This window comes from Pelophylax lessonae, assembly GCF_965119305.1.
Source record: "Pelophylax lessonae genome assembly, chromosome: 2".
Classification (NCBI taxonomy): domain Eukaryota; kingdom Metazoa; phylum Chordata; class Amphibia; order Anura; family Ranidae; genus Pelophylax; species Pelophylax lessonae.
Window position 1 is genome coordinate 380,651,994 of NC_138769.1, and position 20,113 is coordinate 380,672,106.

Sequence of the window (20,113 nt, forward strand, 5' to 3'; positions counted from 1 at the left end):
CACACGTTTAGTTGGCCCCCCAGGCCGGGATGGATTCCCCTTTAAATCTCCTGTGGATTGGTGTAGGGTTCCGCCTCACGCCAGGGTTTAATTCAAGTATATGTGGGAAAAGGAAAAGCTCCAGATGGTGTAGTAGAGTTTAAAGTTTTCATTACCCCCAAATGGATTAAAAGCAAGTGGTACCATAAAACAAATCGTAAAAACAACTGGCCGGCGGTCATCTAACAAGCTGCACGTCCTCTGCAGAGTGGTGAGCGGAGCTTTCGGATTGCGTTCCACCCGGCGTGACGTCATTACGCTATGCGTTCCAATCCAACGCGTTTTGTCACTTCCTGTGACGTCTTCAGAGACTTCCTCTCTGAAGAATTTATAGAAGTAACGAAACGCATAGGATTGGAACACAATCTGGAAGCTCCGCTCGCCACTCTGCAGAGAGGACGTGGCACTTTGCAATATTCATTTTCATAGATAATTGATCATTTTCTGATAGGATTGCACATTTATATTTAGATAGGTGGATATCGGTTTAACACTTGGTATATTAAGCAATATTTTTCTGTATATTTCACGAGCAGCGCGGTTACATTCACATATTTAATTGAAAAATCATAACATGCATTTAAAAACGTGCTCTAAAATGTATATGAACACAGTTTTAACAGCAACAGTGTGAAAGAGGCCTAAATAGAAAAAGCAAAAAAAAAAAAAAAAAAAAAGGCTGTAGATGGTGGTCATGAACCCAGTAGCACCTTCACACACCTGTGACAGCTGTCAGTACCTCCCTGCCTCACTTAAATGACAAATTGTTCCAACACGCAAAGAAAAAAAAATAAAAGCAGAATTTCTTAAAAAAAAAAAAAAAAAAAAAAAAAAAAAGGTATGGTTTTTGGAGGTAAATGGGCTTACATTTTCTTTTTTGTTATGAGCCACTCTGCAGGATGGCTGGAGGCTGCCATTAGTATGGCTTATCGTAGGAAAAAAACATTAGGGACATTTTCAGAAGAAAGGATGTGCAGCTATGGACACACAGTGAAGATAGCTGAAACAGTGACAGATGTAAGCCATGGACCAGGTATGCTGCACACCTTAAGGCTCCATTCACATCCGAGCGTATCAATTTGTTTGCAAGTGTTTGGAGGGAGGCATTGACATCTAACAAAAACGCTGGGAATCTGCCAAAAAAGAAGCTCATGTACTTTTTAGCTTCAGATGACAAAGCGCTCACATGTGAACAGGGGCCATTGAAATGAATGGGATTTTGCTTGTTGGGCGTTTTGAGACTTCAGAGATGAGCGTGTTAGGAGCTGAAAAATGCTCAGGTGTGAACAGGGCCAAAAAAAAAAACTTGAACCCCAAAATGTAGAAATTGTCTTTTAGTCTCCCTAAAGAGAAAGAAACTGAGCTAAAAGGTGCAGTCACATTGCCCATCAGCAAGTTAGCTTGTAGCCCAGCAAGCACACTCCCCTGGTTGACAAGGAGTGTGGTTGACAACATTGCTGCATAGGACAGACATTCCGAAAATGTCACTTCAAGACAAGAAGTTGCATGGAGGGAAATCATACCTAGTAGAAAAAAAAAAAAAACAATCTCAGGAGGTTAAAAAAGGCGACACTGGTCACAACTAATGGAAACTAAGTCAGCATATAAAGCATTTTGTTGGTTCAGACATGTAGGATTCTGTGGAGATTTGTAGAAGCCAGGTAAAACGTCCTATGAGCCCAACCCAGACTGAGGATAAAGAGGATGGTCTTCTGACTAGCTTAAAAACCATAAATTAATAAAAAAAAAAAAAGGGCCAGGAAAAGAACCCAGATGTAATTTGGATGGTCTATAAAAGGCTGTGAGAGAGACACACGTTTATTGGTAAACATGTTATCTTGGTAGTGCCAATACATGGCTACACAGGTCAGCTTGTAAATGAGGTTACACCACAAGACATTTACTTAAAATTGTTCAACATAGCCACAATGTAAACTGTAAGCGGAAGGCCTGTGTGGCAGAAATGTATCCAGTGTCGACAATCTGGCATTTAATCCCTCTTCTACTGGGCTAAACTTTTAAACCCTTATGTCAAATATCCAGCCATTCTGACAGATAAAGCATTGGCATTTCCAGACAGGTCTAAAGCTTGCCCACCCCTTTTGACCTCCTGTACATTCCAATTGGCCAGTGAGGCTGCCTATCATAGTGAATGGCCAATAGAACAGTGCCTGTGATGTGCTTTTCTGATTAGTAAAGCTCTGAGGGCCAGTTCACATCATTGAAATAGTTAGGATTCATTCCGGATGCTTTTATGCATGTGCGTTTTCGGTGCATTTTTGGTTCGGTCCAGTGCATTTTTCCTCCCTCTTTCTTAACCTTATTCCCCGTACACACGTGCAGATTATCTGCAGACTTTTGTCTTCAGATTTACCTTTTCTATGTAGTGCAAGGGCCTGCCGGATTGCATACAAATTGAAAGTGTTTAGGTTTGACCTCATATTATATGGTTTTGGTAAGTCTGCAGACAAAAGTCTTCAGATAATCTGCACGTGTGTACGGGGCATTAAACATATGCAGGTGTGTTCCCAAAAACAAAAAAAAACTCACCTAGGTGGCTGTAGCATTGATTTGATCCTGCATCTGTCCCCCACACCGGTGTTCTGTCAGAATAGGAGACTAGGTAAAGAAAGAGACGTTTTCAGCTGAGTACTTACTGCGCATGTTTGCTGATCTGACAAAACACCTGCAGTCAAAAGGCACCAGCAGGCATCTTACTACACCCAGCTACCTCTTGAATTTCAGACATTTAACCAATAAAGTGAGCTTATATATAAATCAATATAGTATATTGAGAACTGTCATGTAAATGTTTAGCACTGACCAGGACGGGGTGTACCAAGATGGCCTCTGCAACCTTTCTACTGCTGGCGTCTAGCTTCTTTCAAATGGAACATTCAAAACAGCATCACAGATGTCCATATACTTTATTTATAGCCACTCAGTTTATTGCTAAAATGACTGAAATTTAAGACATAGCTGGGTGTAGCAACATGTCCGCTGCCACCTTCTGACTGCAGGCATTGTCACATTAACAAACCTGCTACGCATGTGCAGTAAGTATTCAGCTGACGGTTTGTCACTTCCATTACCTAATCTGATGGGTCGCCTATTCTGACAGAACACTGCTTTTACACCGAGTACTGAGCAATTAAATATGGCTGAGCCTTCAGTTCTCAGTCTGCAGTAAATGCAGTGACTGTCAGTCACCAAAATCTCTGATCTGTTTCTCAAACACTAACTGTGGCGCCGGGTACGAGACCAGTTGGCTCAGGCATTGTTGGAATCCCTGAAGAACCTGGACCGACTGACATCAGCGAACAGCAGACTTAAACTCACTGTCAGCTGAATCTGTGACACAGGAGTGTAGAACTCCTGAGACCCCCCAAAAAGCTTTGGCCATACTTCTCCTTTAAAAAAAGATAACATGGTCTTCTTCTGTGTCCCCAATTAAAAAGATATACAGCCACTTCACAAACCCATTTCCATTAGCAAAGGGAAATCTCATTAAGGACACAGACTGTAAAAGAAAAAAAAAAAAGCCAGATTTTCTAACCAGTCCTAATTGTTAAAAAAATTGTTTTTAAGTGTGACTATGTTCTGTTGGTGACATCAGGAATGTGCAATGGAAATTAGAATGACAACTCCGCTATATTGATGCAAGACACACCTGACCAATAAGTAAATGGTTGTGAAACTGCTCAGTGCTCATACAGACATGTCCTGGCAAGAATCCTGTCAGCCAAATGCTAAACCACGGTAAGATCAGAGTACAGAAAGCTTCAACACATAAAAAGACAGCTGATTTCAGACTGCAATTATTTGAGTGTCAGAAATCTTGTACAGACCAATTACTCACATTTTCTATAAAAGGGGAAAGGATTTCCAGGGTTGTCTTGTTATGATTACTTGGAAAGCATATTTGGTTTTTTTTTTTTTGGTGCATCCATAACATTTGTACAACTTTTTTCTCTTAACAGTTTAAGAATGAAGGCACAAGAGGCACGTTTTGTGGAATATTGCTATAGGACATACATTATTTTCAAACCATCTTTAACCCTTCCACTGTCAATGCATTTTAATCTCAAAAAAAGTAACTTTTGAGACCTGAATAATACCCAATATCCTAACTTTCTGAAAGCCATTGCAATCTATGTAAAAAAAAAAAAACAAGGATTCCCTTAACTGTTTATCCACCCCATATTTTTCAGTAAAATAAATGCATAAATATCAATAATTTAGTGCACAAACAGTAACCAATTTTGTAAAATAGATACCGGACATGTATGAATGATGGCTTTAGAATGATTACTCTCACTGTGGTGCAATGGGGTTTGTTTGCAAACCCACCGGATACAAATAAAAAATAAAGGATTTTTTTTTTTTTTTTTTTTTTTTTTAAATACATTGTTTAATTATTTTTTTTATTTAACTTGATTCTTCTCACAGGGCTTCCATTCAAAAGGCTAGTGTATGTGAAAAACTCCCCTTAGGGCCAGTTCACACCACATACAGTCTAGTGCGGTTTTTGCTGCATCAAAAAACACATGGAAAGTATATGGTTTCCAACTGCATAGTTCATACCAGGCTTTTTCCGTGCTATTTTAGCGTTTCTGATCATGCGCGGTCTTTGTCGAACGATTTTTAGCGGACGCATAGTGTATTGATGAAACGATTGTCGTTCGCGGGGCTATCGTATGACAGAAGTTTTCCTGTTTGTCCCTTCAGATTTTGTTGGATGAACTGTCGGGATCGGCTGTCGAAAGCTGTGTACTAACAATCAGATTAACGTGCGATCAGGGTTGAAAGCGAGTTTTATCATACGATTATTGGGACATGTGTACGGGGCATTAGGGGGACATCAGGGGGTCTAGCATGCTGTATAATCACTTCAGCAGAGAGCTGACAGTTTACTGTGAAAACATAGCAGCTTGGAGTTTTACATGTCAATGGCAGTGAAAGAGTCAGAACCATCAGAGAGTCAAATCAAATCTGGAGCATTTTCTTCCACGATAAACAGTGCAAAAAATCTTAAAAGATGAGTGCAGTATGTATGCCATTAGGAGTAGCCAATCAAAATATCATGGACTGACAGATATCAGAATATGACTACTCTGATTGTCTATTGGGTCCCAACAGATCAGCGTTATCAACCATTTTTGGTAACTGGTACCTTTGTTTTCTTTCAAATAGGTTTCTTTTTGCCTAAGGCTGGCCATACATGTTCACTTTTCTTGTACAGTTTTACTTTAGATTTACAATTTAAATGATGACTAGTGCAAGGGCTTGCCTAATTGGATACAATTGAACGTGGTTTAGTTTTTTGGTAAATCTAAAAGGAAAAATTTAAAAGACAATTGAACATCTATGGCCAACCTAAATGACTCTGGATCTCTGGCCCAAGCTGCTGACAATGCCTTTTTTACTTCACATACTGATGGCATTATGCAAACGCATCTTTTATCAAATATCACAAATCAAGGAGCCCACAGAAACTTTAATGTAAATAAAGTGACACATTGCTTTACATCGATTTAGAACTGAAGAACAGGTATACAAATTAGGACTAGAATCCAGTTCTTCTCAAGCACAAAAAAAAAAAAAGGATCTTAAAACAGTTATTTTCACACCACCAACCATTTTAATGTGCTGGACCAAAGAGGGTAAATTTAGGCAGTATACGGTTTTCCAAATTTACTAGCTGTCAAGATTAACCACTGAGCTGTACTGATGTAGATACAACAACTTCTTCCCAAACTATTTCAGGTCCCATGCACACTGTGCTTAAAAAAAAAAAAAAAAAAAGAAAGCCAGATCCTTTAGCAGAAAAAAAAAAAAAAAAAAAAAAAAAAACGTTCATATAGAGCATTTTTTGCACAGATTTAAGGAAAGCTTTGCATTTTTTCTACCAGACAGCTCCAAACAAAAACGCAAATCATACTCAAAATATGCCTCTAAATCATCCTAATGTACATAAACAGATGGGAGGACATGTTTTGTTGTTATTCGCTGGTGAAGTAAAGCTAGACCGCTGCTAAGATTTCCCTTGTTCAGGCCCACAAGTTCGAAAAGAGAAAATGTACTAAATTTCCCCATCCGTGCTAAAAAAGTACCAGGCAATTTTATTCTGACAGCTGGCACCTGCAGTTGTCAGAATACCTAAACAAATTACTGCATCTGATAGGACTCAGTCGCTCTTTGGTCAACAATTTTTCTTCGGCTCCTTTGACAAAAGAGGATTGAAAAGTTGATGGTTGTCAAGTCAAGTGGTTCCAACAGGTCCACCCATGGAATGAATTTCAATCCATCCATGGCTAGCTTACTTCTTAAACACCTATGACCGCCATCCAGATTCCTCACCAAGGCAGTACTGCAGATGGTTCCTTTCCAGCTGGTCCTCTATTGTCCCCTGGTTGTGATGTCACTCCTCTTCGGGATTTAGAAGCAACACCATCACTGGACACCCACAACTGACTATGCCACAGAGGCAGTGATGTGAACAGCTGAAGGAGGACCCAGCCTCCCTACCCTATGCCCCCCCCCCCTGTTGAGAATGCTCTAGACCAGGCATGTCCAACCTGCGGCCCGGAACCACAGGCAATGCGGCCCACTGCCCCGACAACTTTTTTTTTTTGGGTGGAGAGGAAGGAAGTCAGGTCGGGGGGCACGGCCACAGCAGCATCCAACTAACAATAGGCAGAGGCTGCCTCAGAGGGGAGGGGAGTATGTGCAGTGTTTCTGACTCCTACCACCTAGACCACTTCAAATCACTGAAGTGGTCATGGTGGTTAGAGTGTTCCTTTATTATCTCTCAGAAGAAGTAAACCTCTGTATACTGATTCCATTTCATTTGATCATCCTCTAGTTGTGTTAAATTAGTGCGGGGGAGGGGGGGCGGCACGGGAAGGGCGCGGCGGCGATTTATTACTTGTATACCTTAACTATAGTATATATTTAATATACGGCCCGAGAAAATTTCTCTACACTCAATGTGGCCCAGAGAAGCCAAAAGGTTGGACACCCATGCTCTAGACTGTAGTGACATGACTACAGCTTTTGGTAGGCAAAAAAAAAAAAAACCACAAACACATTATTAGGAAATTCTACCTGTAGGCTTCTTGAAAACATTCACTAGCTGGGCAGCAATACAATCAAATTCACATTGATAGCACAAATCCTATCAACATGCATTACATCCATTCAATAAAAAGTTCAAGTTTTCTTAGCCAATACACTTCAAATAGAGGTTGCAAAACCTGTTAATTTTAATAGGAGGTCCACTGGAGAAGCAGCTGATGGGGTAAAGCTTGTGTGGAAGAATCACTGGTGAAAGCTTAACATACAAAAAGAAATATGAAATGATACAGGTGGGTGAAAGCATCCAGCACATCCTTTTTGTATTCTGAGCATAGCTCCTGCTTTGCCCAGAGGCCCCAGGCACTGTCTATTCCAATATTGATTGAGCCTCAATCCACAATGCAAAGTGTGTGCTTCAACCACAAGTGAAAAAGGACACAATTTGCATAGTGGGAACTAGTGATAACTACCATATACTGCATGCAGGGCTCCTCTTTGTACTACAACAAATCCTGCATCCACAGGAAGAAACTTCAGGAAAAAAAAATATATGTATAGCTGACAGTTAATATTTTTACTGATAGCAGTGACAAGTTCACTTTGAGACAATTGCATATTTGTAATACACATCAGTACATAAAACAAAAAAAAAAAAAAAAAAAAAAAAGAATGACTCATGACAGGTCATCCCTAGAAAGTGTTTGTATAAGGCCTAATGCGCACAGGACATGATTTGTAACTCTCCTAAAAGCCTTCTGCCTGGCAGCAGTGCTTTTGCCGAAAAGCGTCTAGCGATTTCACAGGCATCAGGCGCTTGGGTGTATATTTCATCGGACAGAATAATTATTCTGGACAACTAGATCAATTAAAAGCCAAGCGCTAAATGTGCCCAACGTTGCCGCGCGTTTACATGAGTCTTTTCTGCCAAAAATCTGCTGCATCCCTCCAAACCGGTAATTGCAAACCTTGGCACCCCAGACGTTTTGGAATTACATTTCCCATGATGCTCATGCACTATACAGTGTAGTCGGGCATCATGGGAAATGTAGTTCCAAAACATCTGAGGTGCCAAGGTTTGCAAACACTGCATTCTGCCACTAAAGCCTATGGACACAGGCTAAAATGCAGTGGAGTTTGAAGGCAGGAAAAATAAAAGCAGCTGCAAAAAAGATCAGTGTGCATGAGGCCTAACTAATGCAGTATCAAACAACCTGTAAAGCTCTGTGTAATAAGGTTATCATTCGGCTAACTTCACACAAACAGGTCAGTATTTTCTTTGTGCACAAAGAACATACGTTGTTCATGGCAGGGCCAACAAAATTCCATGTAACATATGCAACCAAAATACTCATGTTTACAAGTGTACAATTCTTCGAATGGCTAAGGGCTCATTCAGACGAGTGCCAAGACCCATCCTGAGCTGCTTTTTGCTGTATATGCATGCACCTCAGAGCTGCGTGCAGGCAGCCCACAGAAGTGGATGCAGATACAGCGGCTGCACGGACACCATCGCATGTCAAAATTTGACATGTGGACAGCAGCAGAAAGGTGCATCCTAACGCTGATGATGTGGCATTGATTTACTAAAACTGGAGAGTGCAAAATCTGGTGCAGCTCTGTATAGAAACCAATCACGTTTTAGTTTTTATTGTCAAAGCTTTAAGTGGTTGTATAGTCTCAAGATTTTTCACCTTAATCCATTAAGGTGAAAAACCTTAGGTGCTGCAGCTGCCCCCCAGATCCCCCTTTTTCTGATCCGATTTAGCGATCTACATGAGCCCAGCAGCTCCAGCTGCTATCTCCTCATTGAACAGATGGATAGCATGACCCACTGGTTCCCACCGCTGTCAATCTAATCCTGTGACACGGTAGCGAGGGCTGAGTCAATGCAGCAGCACGGGTACCCCCATGGAAAGTGGCTTTCTGTGGGGGCACCCCAGAAGGAGGATCAGGATGGCTCTGTACAAAACTTTTGCACAGAGCAGGCAAGTATAACATGTTGTTTAAACAAAAATTAAAGAAAACAAACCTTTCGCCCACGTTCACATTGATCCGATTTGACATGTCGAATCTGAGACAATTGTACCACCCTGACTTTCCGTCACAGCACTGATTCCCAAAAGTAGATTCTGGGGTGATTTCCATAGACATATGTGCAGGAACCCGCACAGATGTCTGTGAATTCATCCCCGAAGTCAGACTGAAATACCGGCTCTAAATCGTGCGAGTTCAGTTGAACTTGTGCAATTTAAAAAAAACGGCCTCAGTGTGAATCTGGGCTGACACTTTATTTGAACAAGCTGAAGTAAGGCTCGTACACACTTAACGAAAATTGGGTGAAATATCCTCCGATTTTTCTCTCTCTTGCTCAGCGGTCATAACCGTTTTTAGTTGACAGTGTATAAATGTTCACTTAATTTCTCGTCTGATTTTTTTTTTTTTGGGGACATTTGTTCCTAGACTTCAGTGTCGTCAACAACTTCAGATCATGCACGGCCTTTCATATCCAATTTTTTGCGGACGTACTGCACACACATTAAACAAAAATTGGTCGTCTGGGGACGGACAATAAAAATTTTGGCGTTTGTCCCTCAGTTTTTTTCTGTTGAAAATGTCGGCATCGGCTGCTGAAAGTTGTGTACACACTAGGCGAAAATAGTACGATTTTACCTCGGACTGGAATATTTGGTAGATTTTCTACTAGTGTGTACCCCACTTTAGACACAGATTGGCTACAATGCTGAGTTGGACAACATTTTGCACTCCCCAGTTTTCCTAAATTAACCTCAATCTGTTCAGATCTACGCACATGCGTGTCAAATTTTGACATGCGCAACTGAGTGCGTGCAGCCGCTGTGTCTGCATCCACTTATAGCACAGCTTTGGTAGTGGATGCATACGCAGCAAAAAATCTGCTCAGCAAGGATAGGTCTCAATATCGTCTGAAGGATCCCTTAGTGCCGGTTCACACTCTTGCGGCTGCGGCGATCGCATGTAATATCGGAGCGCACTGCTCCTTCCATTACATGCAATCGGCTGTGCGGTGCGAATTCAGCCATACACTTTGTATGGCTGAATTCGCACTGCACCCACACCAAAGTCGCACATGACCCTTTTTTCAGCCGCATCAGGATCGGATCGCACAGTGGTTCACACTTGTGCGATCCGATCCTGTGCGAACTGTAAAGATCGCACTGCGATATGCGATCAAACTGGGGGTGTCGTTAACATTTCATTGACACCCCCAGCGTATCGCAAATGGCAGTGTGAACTGCCAGGGGTGCGTTTGCGATGCGGGAACAGGATGCAAATTCGCAGCCTTCCCGCATCGCATAAGTGTGACCCGGCACTTTGGGCTTATTCAGATGACAGATTAGTGCTGTCATCCACGGAAAGCAGCTAGCAGACTGGTGTGCATCCACCATCGGAGCTGCTATCAGGCAGCCGACAGAAGTGGATGCAGACAGTGGCTGCATGCACACAATCACATGTCAAAGCGTGACATTCGAACAGCAGCTTTGCAATCGTGTCGGATAGAGGGTCGCACTAATTCTGCCATCTGAACGAGCCCTCGCGTGTATGCGTTGACATGGGTAAAAATCTTGGGCCCTGGATGCAACGATGTCCTACTTTCTGTACAGCTAAACTCTGACTTGTAGAAACAGCTGTGTGTAGGACTCCATTGTTTCCTTTAGATGCGTACACAATTATTAGAGTTTAGGTGAATGAGCCTTAAAGGGGACATGTTGTGGTGCAGGAGCAGCCTTCTGATCCCTTCCCATACACACACGATGTAATACTCACGGAGCTTCTTCCACATTGCATGATGACAAGCCACAAAGCCCTTACGGATGGCGGCACACACTTCCTCCGGGTCCCGTGACATGAAGCCCTTCTGCTTCCTGATGAAGCCCCACAAGTGATCCCGGGCGAAATGAGCGGCCTCCCGCCCGCCGTGTCCGTCAAACACCGAGAAGAAGGCCACAGACTGCCCGCTTCTCCCTAGGGCCCCCCGGCTCTGGGCTGGAGTCCGGCTCAGAGAGTCCTCTTCTCCCTCCTCCTCCTCCTCCTCGTCTTCGTCCTCTTCCTCCTCCCAGGAAAGTTCTCCTTCCCCCGGCTCCGGTTCCACCAGCACCTGAGTGACATCCTCCATGTACTTCCTGCCGCCCTGGTCTGAGGAGACGCTGACTCTCAGGATGAAAGGACTCTCCATAGCCCCCTCCTTTGTTGCTACAATAACAGAGCTACCCCGACCAACACACAATGGAGCCTGCTCTCCCTTCGGCGCTAGGATTAAAAAGAGCCTTCTGTCGGTTCTTCTTCCCGTAGCTTCTCCCTCCTCCTCCGCCCGCGCTTCTTTATTGTTTATTTTCAACACCGCTCCGACCTGTCCAACAACCGACGTGACATCACGTAGCCCAATGGAAGACTCGGCTGTAACGTACGCACACTCCTTTACCCGCCCCGACGCCGCGAGCATGCGCGCTGACGTCACGCGCGAGGGGGAAGCCCCCCGGCTCTGGGGAGCAGGCGGCCACTGGGTTAGGGAGGGCGCGGGATGGGGGCTTCTCGAACTTTCTGGGAAGGTGGCGAGGCGTCCATCTTTGTTGGTGGAGAATAGCCATGAACTGCGAGTGGGGACAGCCCCCCTTAAAAAAATGCACCCTGTCTATAAAAATTGTCCACAGCTACCAAGGTGGGAAAATAATGGTCGGGGCAGCTGGCTGCTAAGTAGGTCACTTCATTTTGGTTCAGTCAGCAGTGCTGTGCCTCTGGTCCTCCTTATGTTTTCACATAGGGTGAGGATTCACTATGCTGTCATGTGTTGTTTAATTAAATCTGAGTAATCCACATATAATATACATAACAGGATATTATTATTGCACATAAACATTCCAATAAAATGATTTATTTATTGCTGTCCACAGTCTCTTCTCCTTTACCTTACCATTCATTGAGTGTTTACCTCCCTTTTTTTAAATAAAATACTCAGTGGTACAACAAAAGCTGTGTTTTTGTCACTAGGACCACACCCTCCATCCAGTGAAAAAAAAAACAACACTTAAAAAAGTGCACCAAAGGGGTAGGACCTTACCCTGAATCTCCCAGGGTGCAAAGCTCCTGACAGAGACAAGGTTTCGAACATAGTCCACCTAGACAAAAGGCCTGGCAGATCCTTCTCCTCATTGTCACCTGAGGCCGATCAACGAGTTCTAGATCGAGGGGCTCTCCCAAAGAGAGATCCCTCCAGTTCAGGGCAGGAAGGGACCTAATGGCCACACATCCTCCCCCTAGACTTTAGGGTAGACCTGAGGACCACACTCTCCATCCAGTGAAAAATAACACACAAAAAATGCACTCAAGGGTGTGCTTTTTGCCCACCCCCCAAAGGGGTAGGACCTTACCCTGAATCTCCCAGGGCACAAAGCTCCTGACAGAGACGAGATTTCGAACATGGTCCACCCAGGGCCATCTTTAATATGGATTGGACCCTGGGCAAACATTTACTAGCCCCCCCCCCCCCCCCCACCTACCCATGAAATTTAGCTCTCCAGTCTCCACTCCAACATCTCAATGTCTCTGGGCATGGCACAGGAGATGCCATGGGCTGTGCAGACATGGTACAAGAGATGTCAATGGCTGTGCGGACATGGTACAGGAGATGTCAGAGGCTGTGCGGACATTGTACAGGAGATGTCAGGAGCTTTGTGGATATGGTACAGATGTCAGAGGCTGTGTGGACATGGTACAGGAGATGTCAGGAGCTGTGTGGATATGGTACAGATGTCAGAGGCTGTGCGGACATGGTACAGGAGATGTCAGGAGCTGTGTGGATATGGTACAGATGTCAGGGGCTGTGCAGACATGGTGCAGGAGATGTCAGAGGCTGTGTGGACATGGTACAGGAGATGTCAGGAGCTGTGTGGATATGGTACAGATGTCAGGGGCTGTGCAGACATGGTGCAGGAGATGTCAGAGGCTGTGCGGACATGGCACAGGAGATGTCAGGAGCTGTGCAGATATGGTACAGATGTCAGAGGCTGTGCCGACATGGTACAGGAGATTTCAGGAGCTGTGCGGATATGGTACAGATGTCAGGGGCTGTGCAGACATGGTGCAGGAGATGTCAGGGGCTGTGCAGACATGGTACAGGAGATGTCAGGGGCTGTGCGGACATGGTACAGGAGATGTCAGAGGCTGTGCAGACATGGTACAGGAGATGTCAGAGGCTGCGGACATGGTACAGGAGATGTCAGAGGCTGTGCGGACATGGCACAAGAGATGCCAGGGGCTGTGCGGACATGGTACAGGAGATGTCAGGGGCTGTGTGGACATGGTACAGGAGATGTCAGGGGCTGTGCGGACATGGTACAGGAGATGGCAGAGGTTGTGCGGACATTGTACAGGAGAGGTCAGAGGCTTTGCGGACATTATACAGGAGATGTCAGAGGCTGTGCGGACATGGTGCAGGAGATGTCAGGGGCTGTGCGGACATGGTACAGGAGAGGTCAGAGGCTGTGCGGACATTGTACAGGAGAGGTCAGAGGCTGTGCGGACATTGTACAGGAGAGGTCAGAGGCTGTGCGGACAATGTACAGGAGAGGTCAGAGGCTGTGCGGACATTATACAGGAGAGGTCAGAGGCTATTACCACTTACTATGATAGAGCTGCATAAACCGAGTGCTCTGCATACCTGCCGACAATTGAGCCCTTAATAAGAGTAGCCCACACTCCTGCACCGTGTCCCAATCCTCTGAAGATCATCGCCATGCCATGCCGCCAGCGCCGCCTCTGCCGCTGCCGAGAGTTTCTTCCCTACAGTGAGCCGGCTACAACAAAATGGTGACGACACCCAAACACTGCAGGCCGCTGGGAGACCTGCAGGACGGGTAGAAATTCAGCTCCGATGGGGCTCCCAATTTGCGGCTTAAGGGGCAGCTCTGCTTTGGGCCCCTAAACTTTGACAGGGCCCTGGGCAGCTGCCCCTTTTTCCCTGCGGTAAAGACGGCCCTGGGTCCACCTAGATAAAAGGCCTGGCAGACCCCTCTCCTCATTGTCACCTGAGGCTGACCAATGAGTACTAGATCGAGGGGCTCTCCCAGAGAGAGATCCCTCCAGTTAAAGGGAAAAAGGAATCAAATGGCCACACATCCTCCCCCTAGACTTCAGGGTAGGCCTAAGGACCACACCCTCCATCCAGTGAAAAAAAAAAACACACAGAAGAATGCACTTAAGGCCATTCTTTTTGTCTACCCCCTGAAGTAGTATGTGACAAAGAAGAGGTTTCAAACATGGTCCACATAGCCAAAAGGCCTGGTGGACCCCTCTCCTCATTGTCACCCGAGGCTGACCAACGAGTACTAGATCGAGGGGCTCTCCCAAAGAGAGACCCCTCCAGTTCAGGGGAGGAAAGAACCTAATAGCCACACATCCTCCCACTAGAATTCAGGGTAGGTGTCAGGGATCCACTGCTATACACAGGCGCACTGGTGCCGCAAACCGGCAAACGCCCATACTTATGCGTGTACGAAGAGGCGCCTTGAATAGCTAGAGGCTACCTTAGTATAGCTAGAGGCTACCTCAGTATGGTTCCAGGCTACCTCAATATAGCTAGAGGCTACCTCAGTGTGGTTCGAGGCTACCTCAGTATAGCTCGAGGCTATCAAATTGGCCTATATAAACACAGTTGTCACTACAGGAAGTTGCTGTGTTATCTTCAGCTCTTCCTTGTGATCCTGTGTTCCTGTGTACCTGTTGTTCCTGATTATTTGACCTGGCTTCCTCTTGTCTTTGCTACTTGCTGCCCGCCCTGACTTTTGGCTCGTCTGACTACTCTCTTGGTTAACCCTTGTCTGCTTCTCTGCTTCTGGACCAGAACCTGCGCTCTGCCTGGCTGGGTGATCCTGGGGACCGCGACCTGGTGCTAGCTTGCAGCGTAATCCAACCCCACCATTAGGGGCCCTGGTGAAAACCAGCTAACACATAGACTCCGCACCTCAGGTGAACCTGTGTCCTTATCAGAGTACTTACCTTGGTGTCCATACGGCATCCAGCTCTGCTACCACGACCTTCTCATCAGGTGAGAGTTCTCTCTATTAGTCAGGCTCCACCTGCCATCCTGACAGTATAACACAGCCATGACCGAGCCTGCACGAGGGATCTCTCCGATGGATGAGATATGTCAGCATCTGGCGGCTCTTACTCAGGCCGTGAAATCCCTTCAAGAGGTGTATACCCAGTTGGAAGGATGTGTGCAGTTCCTGGTCTCTTCTGCTGACCCTACCGCAGATCCAGCTTCCTCATCCACCACACCTCCCACGGGGACCACGCCAGGACCCACGGTGGTCGTGTTGTCCCCGGAACCAAGAGTCCCTACACCAGAAAGATTCGGTGGAGACCGCAGCAAGTTCCGTGCATTCCGCAATGCATGCGAATTATATTTTTCCTTACAACCCCGGACCTTCTCGCTGGAAGCCACAAAAGTGGGTTTCATTATCTCCCTCCTTCAGGGAGAACCCCAGGCTTGGGCCCATCGTCTGTTAGAAGAACGCAGCATGCAGCTTGACTCCTTGTCGTCCTTTCTTAATGCGATGGCCCAGCTCTACGATGACCCACAGCGGACCTCCACCGCGGAAACCGCACTCCACATGCTCCAACAAGGCCGAAGAGCTGTGGAGGACTACGTTACCGACTTCAGGCGGTGGAGCGCAGATACCTACTGGAACGATATGGCCTTACGTCACCAGTTCCGTCTTGGTCTTTCAGAGGGGCTGAAAGATGAGCTGGCCCGTGTGGGTGTACCAGAGACTTTGGAGGAATTGATCGCACTGGCGATCCAGATTGATCGTCGGCTCCGCGAACGCAGAGCGGAGCGATATACCCAGCAGTCTCGCCCAGTCTGGATGTTGCCCCGAGTACCCACTCCCGTACGTCCTTTTCCCACCAGTCTCGTCCCTACAGATCCGGCTCCTGCTACACCGGTACCGGACACCTCGGAACCCATGGAGCTTGGACTCATGCGACCTTCCCTGACAGCAGAAGAACGTCTTCGCCGGAGACAGAACAATCTGTGTCTGTACTGTGGGGAGGCCGGTCACTATGTACGCTCCTGTCCTGCAAAGCTGCATAAGTGCTTCTCCATCTCGCCCTCAAGCTATCCGGCACCCTCTTCCAGCACTACTCACCTGGCTCTGTCTGTTCTTTTTCAGCTTCCGGAAGGTATGGTTCCAGTCACCGCAATAATTGTCTCTGGAGCATGCAGCTGCTTTATTGACTTGTCATTTGCAGCACAACAGCACATTCCCCTTCGACCCAAGTCACAAGGACTCTCCGTATTTTTGGCAGATGGTTCATGCATCAAGTCTGGATTGGTGACCCAAGAAACCCCTCCTTTACCCGTAACTGCTGTTGGAAATCACAAGGAGCTCCTGAGCTTGGACGCCATTGCTTCCCCCCTATTTCCAGTCATTTTGGGGCTGCCTTGGCTTCAGGCACATAACCCATCGATCAACTGGGCCTCCGCAGACATCCAATTTCAGTCTTCCTACTGCCAGAACCACTGCTTGCCGATGCCCCTCAGTTCCCCCAGTATCTTGCTATGCACAGACTCTGATAAAGAGACACGGTCTCTCGTACCTGAACCCTACCACGAGTACCTGGATGTTTTTAGCAAACAAGGGGCTGAAACTCTCCCCCTCCCACCGTCCCTATGATTGCCCGATTGAGTTACTCCCAGGAGCTGAGATTCCCTTCGGTCGGATCTTCCCTCTATCAGAACGTGAGTTGGGAACCCTTAAAGAGTACGTGGAAGAAAACCTGAAGAGAGGGTTCATCCGCCCATCCACCTCCCCGGCAGGGGCAGGAATCTTCTTTGTAGAGAAGAAGGACTATTCTCTTCGGCCCTGTGTTGACTACCGGGGACTGAACAAGATAACAGTTAAAAATCGTTACCTCCTTCCACTGATCCCCAAACTTTTTCAAAGACTGAGGTCCGCTTCTCTGTTTACTAAGCTGGACCTGAGGGGAGCCTACAATTTGGTCCGCATTCGTGAAGGGGACGAGTGGAAAACGGCCTTCCGTACCAGGTTTGGCCATTACGAATATCTGGTGATGCCTTTCGGCCTTTGTAATGCCCCGGCGACTTTTCAACATTTTGTCAACAACATTTTCAGAGATTATCTAGATGTCTTTGTAATTGTTTACCTGGACGACATCCTAGTCTTTTTTGCTTCCCTGGACCAACACCGGGAACACGTCAAGAAGGTCCTCCACTGTCTTCGGCAACATAGGCTATACGCCAAACCAATAAAATGTGAGTTCGAACAACGGAGTATTCAGTTTTTGGGACTCATAATTTCTTCCACAGGCATCAAGATGGACCCACAAAAGGTCTCTGCCATCCTGGACTGGCCAGCACCCTCAGACAAAAAGGGGGTACAACGTTTTATTGGTTTTGCCAATTTCTATAGGAGGTTTATTAAAGGATTCTCCGCCATCATTGCTCCTATTACGCAGCTAACCAAGCAGAACAATCGTTTCTGTTGGACCTCTGAGGCACAGGCCGCCTTCAGTACTTTGAAGGGACTATTCACCACCGCACCAATCCTGAGCCACCCTGATCCCACTTTGCCCTATCTACTTGAAGTGGATGCCTCAGAAACGGCTGTAGGTGCAGTCATTTCCCAACGTCAGGGTCTTAAAGATTTAGTCCACCCTGTGGCTTTTTTCTCCCGCAAGCTTTCACCAGCAGAGAAAAATTATGATGTGGGTGATCGGGAGCTGTTGGCCATCAAGGCCGCCCTGGAGGAATGGAGGTATCTATTAGAAGGAGCAGCACACCCTATCCTGATCTATACAGATCATAAAAACCTTGAATATTTAAGGACAGCCAAGCGCCTGAAGCCACGCCAAGCTCGTTGGGCATTATTTTTCTCCAGATTTTCTTTCCACATTACGTATCGGCCTGGATCAAAGAACGTTAAGCCTGATGCGCTCTCCCGGATGTTTGACGACCCTAAGGAGACTTCAGTGCCAGACACCATCCTATCCCCAAACCACTTTCTGCTGCTTCAACCTGACCTGCTGTCCCTTATGCAACAAGCCTCGAGGGATGCCCCCTGCCTCCCTGGAATAACATCATCTTCCCGAGATGGACTATTATGGCGGGGTAACAAGATTTTTGTCCCTGAAAGCACTCGAGTGATGATCCTGGGCCTATGCCATGACCACCCTTTGGCGGGTCACTTTGGGGTTCACAAGACTCTGGACCTGATACAACGCACGTTCTGGTGGCCTGATTTAGAAAGGGACTATAAACAGTATGTTGGAGCATGCCCCATCTGTAACCGGAGCAAGACGGTTAGAAGCAAGGCCTGGAGGTTACTCAGACCACTGCCAGTCTGTAAGATTCTGGTACCTTCAGTACCCTTCCAGCCCAATTCTTCCGCATATAGCTACCTGTCCCTTTAAATCTCGTGACGTCATCACTAGGCGCCGCTCTGAGCGGCTATTTCAATCGCCGGTTTTCACTCACAAGGTGTTCGTACAAACCGCTTGTTACACAACCTTGTCTGACGCTGCCGAAGCCTCCAGCTATTTCCTGTATCTCGCTACGGATCCTGTATCTCGCTACCGATCCTTCTCCTCATTACCGGACCCCTCATCTCTCTAAAACCAACTAGTGATAAGTACCCCGCAGGGGATTCCTTCCTATCAACTTGCACTATCTACTCTTGTATACTAAAGACTGTTGCTATCTATACATTACTATTTCTATCATCTGCACTGTTACATAGATTGCTAGCTCTTGAGTCTACTACCATCTATATCCTTGCACTGAGTTAGCAATTCCTGTACACTTCATCTGCTGTCCCCTACCACCTGTTAATTGTACATGATTGCTAACCTATCTGCATACTATCTATCACCATCTTCTAACACTCCTGAACATTACTATTGAGTGCCTATCATTGCTATCACTACTCACGCCTGTCCTTTCAGCACATCATCTCTATACTATCGTATACAACCTATCACTCCAGGAACATCTTAACTGAGTGCCTGTATATTTGCATGCTGAGGCAGGCTGGGCCACAATGATAAGTCTGGAGAGTTGGATATGGTGATTCAACACATCTCTGCACGACTACTGAGTGGAAATTCTGCAGCTGCATATCCATTTCACTAAACAAACGCCGGAGCGTTACAAATTGTACGAACCCGAAAAAAAAGAATGGATTCAGCAGAATTAGCCACTCATGTGTTACAACTAACACAAAAGGTAGATGCACTAATCCTTTCCCTTACCGAAGTGAAAAATGAAAATCAGACTTTGAGACAGCAGGTAGCTCGTATTTCACAGCTTACTGCTCCTCGTGAGCCCAAAATAAACCCTCCTCTAGTGTTTACAGGTGATCGAAAAAAATTTTGTGAATTTAAAAACGCATGTCAATTGCTTTTTAATCTAAAACCTCGTACTTACACTACAGACCAAATTAAAGTCTGCACCACTATCTCATATTTGTCGGGTGATCCACGGGCTTGGGCAGACTCTCTCTTTGAGAAAAATGACCCTCTTCTTAACTCCTATCCTTTATTTTTAGCAGAACTCGCTAGCCTATATGAAGACCCAAATAGGCAGAGTACTGCTGACAGCCAATTGAGGGCTTTAAAACAAGGAAGGAGACCTGTTGAAGACTTCGTAGCAGAGTTCAAAAGATGGACCCTTGATTCAGGGAGGAATGATGCATCTTTGCGAACCCAGTTCAGACTCGGGTTATCAGAAGCCGTTAAAGACGAGCTCGCCCGAGCGGATTTACCTGGCACTTTGGATGCCTTAATACAACTCAGCATCAATATTGACAGGCGACTGCGAGAAAGAAAGGCTGAGAAAATGGGAATACCATTATCCAATCCTTCTCGGGTTTCGCCTGTTGACCCTACTCCTATGGAGGTAGGAACCATACGCCCACCATTATCGTCTACTGAACGAGCCAGG

General features: G+C 46.0%; 2 protein-coding genes across 2 annotated transcripts in view; one reads left to right on the top strand and one right to left on the bottom strand.

Moving 5' to 3' along the window:
- Positions 1–11,684, bottom strand: part of PPM1D (protein phosphatase, Mg2+/Mn2+ dependent 1D) — a 50,346-nt gene extending 38,662 nt beyond the window's left edge. The window contains exon 1 of the mRNA XM_082245736.1: positions 10,921–11,684. Coding sequence (XP_082101862.1) covers positions 10,921–11,596 — 676 coding nt within the window. The 5' untranslated portion in view covers positions 11,597–11,684. The remainder of the gene's footprint in view (positions 1–10,920) is intronic.
- Positions 1–20,113, top strand: part of USP32 (ubiquitin specific peptidase 32) — a 781,032-nt gene that overhangs the window by 36,613 nt on the left and 724,306 nt on the right. The window lies entirely within an intron of this gene.